This window comes from Haliotis rufescens, unplaced genomic scaffold (assembly GCF_023055435.1).
Source record: "Haliotis rufescens isolate VD_foot unplaced genomic scaffold, xgHalRufe1.0.p SCAF_1, whole genome shotgun sequence".
NCBI classification, from domain to species: domain Eukaryota; kingdom Metazoa; phylum Mollusca; class Gastropoda; order Lepetellida; family Haliotidae; genus Haliotis; species Haliotis rufescens.
The window spans coordinates 815228-827790 of record NW_025963779.1 but is presented as its reverse complement, the minus strand read 5'-3'; the positions used below and the strand labels follow the sequence as shown (position 1 = coordinate 827790).

At 47.6% G+C, this 12563-nt stretch overlaps 2 protein-coding genes across 3 annotated transcripts in view; one reads left to right on the top strand and one right to left on the bottom strand.

Moving 5' to 3' along the window:
• The window catches only part of LOC124124175 (orexin receptor type 2-like), a 48266-nt gene that overhangs the window by 26624 nt on the left and 9079 nt on the right, over nucleotides 1-12563 (top strand). The gene's annotated exons all lie outside the window — the stretch shown is intronic.
• Nucleotides 3324-12563, bottom strand: LOC124124174. 2 transcript variants are annotated; one of them, XM_046487266.2, is made up of 7 exons: nucleotides 12282-12500; nucleotides 9419-10705; nucleotides 9077-9229; nucleotides 6932-7084; nucleotides 6109-6314; nucleotides 4730-5124; nucleotides 3324-3553 (listed from the first exon to the last, which is right to left on the bottom strand). In XM_046487266.2, the coding sequence occupies exons 1-7, from the start codon at nucleotides 12346-12348 to the stop codon at nucleotides 3382-3384; spliced, it is 2433 nt and encodes an 810-aa protein (XP_046343222.1). In that variant the 5' UTR covers nucleotides 12349-12500; the 3' UTR covers nucleotides 3324-3381. The 2 variants fall into 2 exon arrangements, with proteins under 2 accessions (XP_046343222.1, XP_046343223.1); XM_046487267.2 differs by lacking the exon at nucleotides 6932-7084 and having other exon boundaries at nucleotides 12282-12563.

Here is a 12563-nt window from a genome sequence, read left to right as displayed (position 1 = left end):
CCCATCGACACTTGTCGCTTTGAACAAACTCCCCTCTTCTCCCGCCCTCAACAACATATACTCAGTTTGGGAGCCAATCTGATGCAAATGTGTTAAACATGCACCAGACCATGTCACACCAGACCATGTCACACCAGACCATGTCACACCACACCACACCATGCATGTCCTTGTGCACGTATCTCAGATAGAACATGCCCATGTGGACAGGGTTATCCAGGGTTAAACCTGCACATTGTTACATGATAGTGTTTTTAACGGTGCTACATTGTTTCTGTTGAGATTCGGTAGACACTCATTGCATTGTGTTTGACAGTGGTAAGTCGTCAGGAATGTAGCACTGTAAGCTGGAAGTTACTATTTTTAGATGCTTGTGTTTTGTGTAAACTTCCGGTCCGGTATTCCACGGACGGTGATAGTATGTTATAGAAACGTGGAATGTTCCAGTGTCGCTAGATTGGTGAGGACACTGTGTAAAAATTAGTTATTTAGGCTGTATATATAGTGTATATACAAGAGCGTGTTTACGCATCTCTCACGCATCTCATCACGTCAAGACCAACTTTCATGTGAAGATCGCTTATCATCTCTGGTTCCCTGCCTAGTCCATCTCGGAAGCCCGACCGCTGCCGCCGCTGGGTGAATATATACACAAGCACAAAAGTTAAGCGCAACCCACCATATTTGTGAGCTGTTACTTTTGGCACTTAATGATGACTATTATAACGAGATGTACGATTGTTATAAGCCCGTAAATGTAAACCTCATGTGATGCAAAAGTTGTCCCAAAGCAAGTTGTGTTCCAAAAGAATATGAGCAGAAAGGAATTTTACCGAAGACCAGAAATTGACGGATTAGAAAACATTGAAAAACCGTCATGATATCAGCAGACCATATCAGGTGTCACATAGACACTCTAGGGAGTGCAGAGTATATTGCAAGACAGAAACGTCAGTAACGTGTGTATGATCCACGGACATTGACCACAGCTTCAACCCTACGCCTCATACTTATTACAAGTCGTTGAATGCTTCTCTGAGGCAAACGGATCCATTCTTCATGAAGTGCGGCTTCAAGTCCAGCGAGATTTTGAACTGGGGGATCGCGATGTCTGATTTTCCGGCCAAGAATGTCCCAGAGATGCTCAATCGGATTAAGATCCGGACTACAGGCCGGCCAAGGAAGAGTGGCAATAGCTTCTTGACGCAAATAAGCCAAAACTGCCCGAGATCTGTGTGGCATTGTCGTCCATGTAAACAGGTCTTGTCTGAAGAGGATGGTTGTCAAAATGAGTGACTACCACTGGACGAAGTACGGCATCTTGGTATTGTTGGCCATTCAGGTTTCCTCGAATTGTCACCAGCGGAAGTTTGCAGCCGAAGGAAACACAACCCCATATCATGACAGACCCCCGCCACATGCTAAGGTCTTCTGGATGTTCCTTGGTGCAAAACGAGTGTTACGTTGCCTCCAAACACGTATTCGACCATCAAAAGTTCGTAGCAGCATTCGACACTCGTCAGACCAATGGATCCTTCTCCAGTTGGCCAAGTTCCATCGACTACGGGCACGAAACCATATCAGACGATTCCTCATGTGCCTCTCAGTCAGTTGAGGACGTTTTACTGGTCTTCTGGCGTTAACAGCCACTCTGAGGCGACGCCTTACGGTCAACGTCGAGAGTCTCTGATGGGTAATCCACTGCATTCTTAAATCTGTTGAAGTGGCAAATGGATTTCGTCTGACTATCCTGAAAAGACGTCTATCCTCTGTTAGAGGTCTTTCTTGGCCTACCAGACCTATGCCTGACATTGACATAATTGGTTTGACCATGTTTGACTATCAATCGAGTGATAACACTGTGATGACGACCCATTTGTCTTGCAATGGCCCTGCATGACATGCCAGCATTTTTCATGCCTATCACTTGCCATCTTTCAGCGTTCGTTAACTTTCTCCTCACCATGGCTGATTTTCAACCTCTATTGGAAGGGGAATCTCACACAGGAGCAAAATGCAACCACGAAACCACGAAACTTGAATTTCACTATTTATAGGGTAGGGGAACTGCAGCAACACGTAGAGCACGCTTTCCTTGTGGTATCTGGACAAATTTTGGTTCATGAAACTATGGAAGCCTAATTTAGTCATACATCATCATATTTCGTATTTCTGATTCCCACACGTGAAGTCAAGAGACTATGAATATGGTGGCGCTTAACTTTTGTGCATGTGTACATGTAAGTTTCACCGCTTTTTGCTGACCGCTGACATCTTATTACGTATTGTCATTGAATATTGTACTACCACTCTATTGTGTGCTGCCATTTTAATTGCTGTGCAGTAAATTGTGTTGATTTGCAAACCTAGTGAATTTTTGTAATAAAATTGTTAATTGTATACCATTTGTTTGTTGTTTGTTCATTTCACACTTAGTTCTTTTACGTACATATTTCTGGATTAACATATTGTTTCAATTTGGAATCGACACATAACACGACGTAGTCCCCGGCGACGTGGTTCAGCACCGAGGTCAGCTTCACTGACTCACGGTCAATATTACCCTGGATGTTGACCCAAACTCGGGGATCAGAGGTCAGCTTCACTGACTCACGGTCAACATTACTCCGGATGTTGACCCAAATTTGGGGATCAGAGGTCAGCTTCACTGACTCACGGTCAACATTACCCCGGATGTTGACCCAAATTTGGGGATCAGAGGTCAGCTTCACTGACTCACGGTCAACATTACCCCGGATGTAGACCCAAACTCGGGGATCAGAGGTCAGCTTCACTGACTCACGGTCAACATTACCCCGGATGATGACCCAAATTCGGGGATCAGAGGTCAGCTTCACCGACTCACGGTCAACATTACCCCGGATGTTGACCCAAATTTGGGGATCAGAGGTCAGCTTCACTGACTCACGGTCAACATTACCCCGGATGTTGACCCAAATTCGGGGATCAGAGGTCAGCTTCACTGACTCACGGTCAACATTTCCCCGGATGTTGACCCCAACTGGGGCATCAGAGGTCAGCTTCACTGACTCACGGTCAACATGACCCCGGATGTTGACCCAAACTGGGGGATCAGAGGTCAGCTTCACTGACTTACGGTCAACATGACCCCGAATGTTGACCCCATCTGGGGGATCCCCCATGTGAGCTGGATCAATGATGAATGACAACAGTAGGGTGGACTCAGGTTTGAATAAATCTTACAAATCTGACGCAGTATCTCAAATGTCCTGCACTAAAGTAGCTGTATCATGACAACCTAGATGTCAGCTGTCCAAACAAAAATAACAAAATGGGTAATATGTCGGACGTACATCTGTAGTGGCAGTACAGACGAATGAGGTTGTTTAGAATGTCTGGTTAGTGACACTTTTGCTGGCAGTCGATGGAGTTGTCACCATCGGAGCAGAAGTGCACATCACACGAGACGTCCACGTCCGCGTTGTCGCCAAGAAACTCGACTGTCTTGAAGGAAAAGCGGAACTCGTGTCTGGTGGAGTCCAATATGGCGGCGTGTGGGTCCTTGACACACCTGAAACACGTAACAGCGGCCATTAGGCCGTTAACAACATGAGGAACAGTCGCAATCGCCTTTTACCTGTCAGATTATTGTAGGGCGCAAGGGTGGCCCAGTCGTCTAAGGCGCCGCATTTCGCTGTGCAGTGTTGCGTCCCTTGGGCACGCCAGAAACTTATGATCGAATCCCGGTTCGCCCCGATTATGTTTCTAGGTTTGCACCAGCACCTTACCCGAAGTGGTAAACGTCTGACACCTGCATCACTTCGTGATTTCCTCCCACATTAGGCTGACACGCCGCGATATAACTGTATTACTGTTAAAAGAGGCGTTAGACCCAACTCACTTACTCACTCAGGTTATTATATTTCAGAATCTGAAAGAATATATTTGTTGCAAATTCAAATGAATACACATCTACAAATGTTGTATTCATATAGTCTAGAAGCTCCTTATAGTCATCTTGCTAGACAGTGATTTACATGGAACATACATGGAACATACATGGTACATACATGGAACATACATGGCACATACATGGTACATACATGGCACATACATGGCACTACATGTAACATACACGGTACACGCATGATGCATACATGGTACATACATGGAACATACACGGTACATACACGGTACATACACGATCCATACATGGTACATACATGATACATGCACGGTACATGCATGATACGTGCACGGTACATGCATAATACATACATGATACATACATGGAACATACACGGTACATAGATGGAACATACATGGTACATACATGATACATGTACGGTACATGCATGATACGTGGACGGTACATCCATAATACATACATGATACATACATGGAACTTTAACGGTACATAGATTGAACATACACGGTACATACACGGTACATACACGGTACATACATTGAACATACATGGAACATACACGGTACATACACGGTACACACACGGTAATGCACGGTACATACATGGAACATACACGGAACATACACGGTACATACACGGTACACACACGGTAATGCACGGTACATACACGGTACATACACGGTATATACGCGATACATACACACACGGTACATACATGGTTTATACCTAGTACATACGTGGCAACATACACGGTACATACACAGTACATACACAGTACATACACGGTACATTCACGATACATATATACACGGTACATACCTGTCCTCAATGAGAGGATATTTAACAGTGCTGTTATCAGCTGCTATAGCGTAGCAGTCTTTCACGACCATGACATTCGCTTCATGAGCAGGGGAGGTAACTTTCACAAATATCTCGGCCCCAAGTTTCGTGCTGAGTGGCTTCCCTTTGATCTCATATTGAAAGTTACTGTCGTTGTAAAATGCCATTTTGGCTTCGTGGCCGTGCACGTCATTGTTTCCATGGGCGTGGATGTTGATGGCAACGTGTGGATTGTATTCGAGATTGTCTACCTCATCCCTTTTCATGTTACACTCCAAGTCGTACTGCCAAATGATGCTTTCGATCACGTTACTGTTTGACGTCATTTCCGGATAAAAAAGGAAGTTTTTGTAGATGATTTTGTTCGCCGTTTCCTGAAACCAAGTTTACAGTATTATATATTTTCGCATCGTAGAAAGGTCTTCTGTTCCATTCGCTGCAAGTGTAGAACATATTGTATAGCACAGCTTGTTCAACACGTTCTGTAAGACTGATGCAAGGATGAGGTATGAGCGACCCCGACGGGGATGTAACTACATGGTGCAGTCCTCAGAAATACAGAAGAAACCCAGGTCTTAGACATGAACTACTTTGGTTGAACCCACGAGAACTGGCCCACCCGTGACACCTGGCCCACCCGTGACACCTGGCCCACCCGTGACACCTGGCCCACCCGTGACACCTCCCTTTTCAGACGTGATGCAGTCAATCTTGGCGGTCCCTCCAATCTTCACGTCCGAGTTGCAGTCAAGCCTGACGGTCCCTCCAATCTTCACGTCCGTGTTGCAGTCAAGCCTGATATCCCCGCCTACCTTCACACCCGTGTTGCAGTCAAGCCTGATATCTCCGCCTACCATCACGTCCGTGTTGCAGTCAAGACTGATATCCCCGCTTACCTTCACACCCGTGTTGCAGTCAAGCCTGATATCCCCGCCTACCTTCACACCCGTGTTGCAGTCAAGCCTGATATCCCCGCCTACCTTCACACCCGTGTTGCAGTCAAGCCTGATATCCCCACCTACCTTCACATCCGTGTTGCAGTCCAGCCTGATATGTCCGCCTACCTTCACGTCCCTGTTGCAGTCAAGCCTGATATCCCCGCCTACCTTCACGTCCGTTTTGCAGTCAAGCCTGATATCCCCGTCTACCTTCACGTCCGTGTTGCAGTCAAGCCTGATATCCCTACCTACCTTCACGTCTATTTTGCAGTCAAGCCTGATATCCCCGTCTTCCTTCACGTCCATGTTGCAGTCAAGCCTGATATCCCCGCCTACCTTCACGTCCGTGTTGCAGTCAAGACTGATATCCCCGCCTACCTTCACGTCCGTGTTGCAGTCAAGACTGATATCCCCGCCTACCTTCACGTCCGTGTTGCAGTCCTTGTAGGTGTAATTGAATGTGAGTAGGGAGTGTTCAGAGTTGTAGTCTCCGCGGCACATGTTATTGGACATGAAGACCATGTTCGGGTCGATGTCGGGCACCAGAGCCTTCATCTTGTCCAGGTCAACGTCAATCATCCAGCCGCCCGGTCTACAGGTGAAGGTCACGGCTTGATTCAGGAGCTCTACAAGGCAACCGGATGTTATGTACACATCAATATTGCAGATGATTGACAACCTTCCCACGCCACAGATGTGGAACTGTTTACCGATGTTCATATTAAAGTAAAGCATACACAGCCAAATTGTAACAGCTTTCAGTTGGGGATGCGGGGTCAGATTTGTGGGAACGTCTTAGTTATTCAGTTGGTCATATGGGAGAACGCCTTAGGTATTCGGACGGAGACAGGGCGGTCGGGTAGTCTTGTGGTCAAAGCGTTCGCTCTTCACGCCGAGGACCCGGATTCGATTCCCGACGTGGGTACAATGTGTGAAGCCCATTTCTGGTGTCCCCCGCCGTGATATTGCTGGAATATTGCTAAAAGCGGCGAAAAGCCATACTCACTCACTCACTGAGGGAGACACGGGGGAAGGTTTGGGGTATTTAGAGGAGACATGTTAGAACGCCTTCAGAGAGGGTTATGGGCGAACGCTTTATGTATTCTGATGGGCGATGTTTGAGAACGTGTTAAATATTGAGAGGGGAAATTGTCACGAACAATTGTTTTTGTGATAGTTGCATTTATAACAGCGTTCAGTTGGTGATGCGGGGCAACACTCGATCAATACATTGTGATCTTACCACCAGCACTTAAACTGTTTGTTGGTGATGTTTTCAATGCCGTCACAGTTGTAGTTGCCGTCGTTGTTGAAGGAGTTGGTGGTGTAGGGATCGGAGTAGATAGTGTGGATGCCATTGGCTGCGGTGTTATTAAGGCGGTTGTGGTCTCTGTGGCTGGGATCAGATATGTGAGAATTCCTTAAGTATTCAGTTGGTCATGTTGGAGAACGCGTTAAGTATTCAGTGGGGGATATTCGAGAACGTGTTAAGTATTTAGAAGGGGATATTGTAGAACGCCTTAAGTATTCAGTGGGGGATATTGAAGAACGTGTTAAGTATTTAGAAGGGGATATTGGAGAACGTCTTTAGTATTCAGAAGTTGATATTGGAGAACGCCTTAAGTATTTAGAAGGGGATATTGGAGAACGCCTTAAGTATTTAGAAGGGGATATTGGAGAACGTCTTAAGTATTCAGAAGGGGATATTGGAGAACGTCTTGTGTAATCAGAGGGGGATATTGGAGAACGTGTTAAGTATTGAGAAGGGGATATTGGAGAACGTCTTAAGTATTCAGAAGGGGATATTGGAGAACGTCTTAAGTATTCAGAAGGGGATATTGGAGAACGTCTTAAGTATTCAGGGGGATATGGAGGACGTCTAAAGTATTCAGGAAGGACATTGGAGATAATTATAAATACTTACTTTTCAATGCAAATTGTGTGAATGGCGGTGCCACCGGTAGGGCGGAGCATGTTTACTCTTTGTGTGGACGCCTGGCATTAGCACTGATTTACAGGAGAGCATTCATAAAACTTTCACTGCTAGTTTGTGCTCTACGCCAACGGAATATATACTCACACGCAAAAGAAACGCAAGTCGACTATGCAGTATACATGTTATTTATTTTCAACAGTAAAGACAGAAAATACTAATAGGGCAAGATTGACAAGAATTTGACTGAAGACAGTTTAATGGATCAAAAAACAGATGACATAATTATTTTTTTCTTCAAATGTTAAGGGCTTACACAGTTTCGGGTCAATACCCAAAATGTCAGTCAATACCTGGTGTGACCAGCATAACCATTGATCACTGCCACACATCTCCTGTACATTGAGTGGATCAGACGATTTGTGAAGGCCCTGGGGATCCTCCTGCACACATCCAGAGCAGCTGTGCGTAGTTCATCGGCAGTTGTAGGGACTGGGCGCACATTGTGCAGACGCCTTTGAACCTCATCCCACAAGTGTTTGCTGGGGCACAGATCAGGGCTGGGGGCTGGCCACGGTAGAACACGGATGTTGTGTTGTTGCAGAAAGGCCATGGTAGCTCTGGCAACATGGGGACGAGGGTTGTCCTGCTGGAAAATGTGTTGTTGATGTTGTGCACAAAATGAAACAACGTGGGGTCCGATCACTTGGTCGGTATACCGCTGACCAGTGACGCCGTGTCCTCGATCTTGACCAACATTCAGAAAGCACATGGGTCCAAGTCTCGCATTAAGTCCAATCCCTGCCTATGTCATGACGCTAGGTCCACCCCATGGATCCCTTTTCACAACGTATCTGTCAGCGAAACGATCACTTCGACGCCGCCAAATTCTGACTCTTCCGTCTGCATGGGAGACACGAAAGCGACTTTCATCAGAGAAGATGACACGCCTCCACTCACGATGACGCCAATTGCGATGACCCTGTGCCCACTGACACTGAAGTCGTGCTTGTCGATGCCGTGGTTGGAGAACAGGACGACGTGCTGTTCGATTTCGCGAGAAATGGGTGCATGAAACCCACATATTCATTGAAATGGTGCGTTTTGGCGATTCGTTTTTTATGTTGCGTTTTTACTCGGGGCTTCCAAAATGCAACCAAAAATATTGATAACACCATCAGGCTTCACTACAGGCTAAAACTCGTATCAGTTTATGGCTCCGTGTTTGTACCTATTTGCTTATTAAATGGTTAATCTCTTGTCTGGACAGGTTATATTAACGTATTCAGATGGGGAGCGTGGGAGAACGTCACGTATTCTTAAAGGGGATATGGGGGAACGCCTTAAGTATTAAGAAGGGGAATTGTTACAAATATATTTGACATTGTTAAATTTACAACAGCTTTCATATGGGGAGATGCGGGGCAACACTCGATCAATACATTGTGATCTTACCACCAGCACTTAAACTGTTTGTTGGTGATGTTTTCAGTGCTGTCACAGTTGTAGTTGCTGTCGTTGTTGAAGGAGTTGGTGGTGTAGGGATCGGAGTAGATAGTGTGGATGCCATTGGCTGCGGTGTAATAAAGGCGGTTGTGGTCTCTGTGGCTGGGATCAGATATGTGAGAATATATATATATATATTGCAGATCTTACCCTTACACCGCCGTGATATTGTCGAAATGCTGCTAAAAGAGGCGTAAAACTCAATATAACCCTTATCACTCACTATAACCCTTATCCAGGGACCAACATATCAACAATCTTGTTGCAAATATTAAGTGTTAATAGTCTCACCAGTGGTGGTCGGGTGGATAGGCGTATCCCAGATGTACCCGGCGTTGTACCCGTACGACTCCCCGAAGGGAGTTCCGTACCCGTACACGTGCAATGAGAAGGAGCAGTTGTCTCCCCTGCTGCGGGCGAGGATCGTCCCCGGGGAAACGGACACCGACCCCACCGTGAAACCCGAGGTACCCAGGTCTGTCCAGCTGACAGTGTAAGGCTTACTTCCCTCCACGACGATGTCGTTCTTACACACTTGTCGAGTAACCACGTTCACAAAGCTGTTGTAGTTGGCGCCATTCCTGTCGACTGTCGTAGCGATGAAGTTGTTCTTGAAGGCATCAGTTCCAGGGATCGCCATCTCAAAGGATTTAAAGTAGTGCTCCATGAACTGCATCACTTGGATTGGGTTGCTGCTGTTGATGATGACGTTGTCGTCTTTGCCAAATTTCATGTCCACATATTCTCCAGCGTCTAAGTCCACGCTGGACTGCCTCGCTTGTCCGGGGACAGTAAACATGACCCTAGTTCCATCAGAGTCGGCCGTCACACGGAGCTCGTGCCCCACGGCCTTGCCCTTGAGACTGGGAACGACGAAGTGTTGACTCCACAACTTGGTGGGGGGCACTTGAGCCATAGCATGGCCGCCGTCATAGAGGAGTTTCAACATTGTGGCCCCTGAGTACAGGGCTATAGGGGCAGAGCTTGTGACCCGGGTTCCACCTAGGTCGCACGTGCGGGAGTTGTCCCCGTCCAAGCCAGCTTCTGACAGAGACAGAACGTCCAGCGACTCGAGGTCTGTTGATATCGTGTCCCCCGATGTGAACGTTGTGCCGTTCAGGCTGTAGTTGCAGGTGCTGTTTAGGGCTACAGTGACACGCGTTTCGTCTTGTAAGGCAACAATCCCCAGAACAGCGTTATTCCTGACCGAAGGAACAATGTAGTCTGTGAACTCTGACGTGATGGGAAGACTCGTGTAGGCATCGCAGGACCCGTAACTGTGGCCGTAGGTGTACGCGTAGGCTGATATAGGCGTCGTGCAGTTGACGAGGATACCTTTGTTGATGACAGCGGCTCCGTGTGGCACCCCTGTCATTCCCGATACGTCAAATGGAACGACATCATTCCCAGGGAGTTGTACTGTAGACGTCTTTCTCCTCCCATCGTCGTAGCTGATTGCGCAGGACCCCGGGTCGCGTGACGCTAGGAATAGGTGGTTTTTCAATCCATAGATGGGATTTTCCACAGATTCAGGGAAAAAGGCCACGAGGAAGACATTGTCCGTTCTCGTCCCGGCATCTGCAGCATGAAATGTGAAGGATCACCTTGTGGATGACAGTGAGGATGAGGAAGATAGTTATGTTAAACACCAGGTATAGAACTGCCATTACCACTGTCACACCAAGCCGACACGCCGCGACTGAATTATTGTTTAAACCCCACTCACCCAATACTTAATTGTGAGTGAAGCCGATAGAGCCCAACACACATACGAACACGTGATCATAAAAATACCCCATAGAAAACGCATGCATAATAATCACATGACCTACACCGATTTTGACGTGATGCGGCCGAAGCGGTTCCTGACGTAGTGTTGAACTTGTCACAACACTGACGACGGTGCTGAACGTGTCACAACACTGACGACGGTGCTGAACGTGTCACAACACTGACGACGCTGCGGTCACTCCACCGGGGAGTCTCTGTCTAACACACTTAACAATGGGCCGGTCACTCCACCTGGGAGTCTCTGTCTAACACATTTAACAATGGGACGGTCACTCCACCGGGGAGTCTCTGTCTAACACACTTAACAACGGGCCGGTCACTACACCTTGGAGTCTCTGTCTAACACACTTAACAACGGGCCGGTCACTACACCTTGGAGTCTCTGTCTAACACATTTAACACTGGGCCGGTCGCTACACCTGGGAGTCTCTGTCTAACCCACTTAACAATGGACCGGTTACTACACCTTGGAGTCTCTGTCTAACACATTTTAACAATGGGCCGGTCACTACACCTAGGAGTCTCTGTCTAACACATTTAACAATGGGCCGGTCCCTACACCTGGGAGTCTCTGTCTAACACATTTAACAATGGGCCGGTCGCTACACCTGGGAGTCTCTGTCCAACACACTTAACAATGGACCGGTTACTACACCTGGGAGTCTCTGTCTAACACATTTAACAACGGGCCGGTCGCTACACCTGGGAGTCTCTGTCTAACACATTTAACAATGGGCCGGTCGCTACACCTGGGAGTCTCTGTCTAACACATTTAACACTGGGCCGGTTACTACACCTGGGAGTCTCTGTCTAACACACTTAACAATGGGTCGGTCACTACACCTAGGAGTCTCTGTCTAACACATTTAACACTGGGCCGGTTACTACACCTGGGAGTCTCTGTCTAACACAGACACGATGTACAGACAGCCCCTCTCTACAACGCTACGGCACGATGTACAGACAGCCCCTCTCTACAACGCTCCTGGGACGGTGTACAGACAGCCCCTCTCTACACCGCTACGGCACGATGTACAGACAGCCCCTCTCTACAACGCTCCTGGGACGGTGTACAGACAGCCCCTCTCTACAACGCTCCTGGCACGATGTACAGACAGCTCCTCTCTACAACGCTCCTGACACGATGTACAGACAGCCCCTCTCTACAACGCTCCTGGCACGGTGTTCAGACAGCCCCTCTCTACACCGCTACGGCACGATGTTCAGACAGCCCCTCTCTACAACGCTCCTGGGAAGGTGCACAGACAGCCCCTCTCTACAACGCTCCTGGCACGGTGTACAGACAGCCCCTCTCTTCAACGCTCCTGGCACGATATACAGACAGCCCCTCTCGTCAACTCACCCTGGGAAACGACGGAACACACTCCACTTAGCAGCAGAAGGGGTAGAAACGTTGAAGCGCCGGGCATGCTGGTGTTGCTGTGGTTGCTGGTGTTGCTGTGGTTGCTGTGGTTGCTGTAGTTGCTGTAATTGCTGTTCCCGTGCAGCAGCTCGGTAGGTCCTGGCGCTTGATGTTGTGACAGGTGACGACAGCCTTATCTCTAGGTTGGGCTAACGTGACATTTCACCTTGACTCAAATATAAATGCGTTCAATAACGAATTTCAGTTCATAGTTAGCTCACC

Coding starts and splice junctions, on each gene's coding strand:
- LOC124124174 (XM_046487266.2), bottom strand. CDS start 12,348: ATGCCCGGCGCTTCAACGTTTCTACCCCTTCTGCTGCTAAGTGGAGTG. Junction 9,230..9,418: donor TATCCACCCGACCACCACTG/GTGAGACTATTA, acceptor ATCTGATCCCAG/CCACAGAGACCACAACCGCC. Junction 3,554..4,729: donor TATCCTCTCATTGAGGACAG/GTATGTACCGTG, acceptor TACGTGTTTCAG/GTGTGTCAAGGACCCACACG.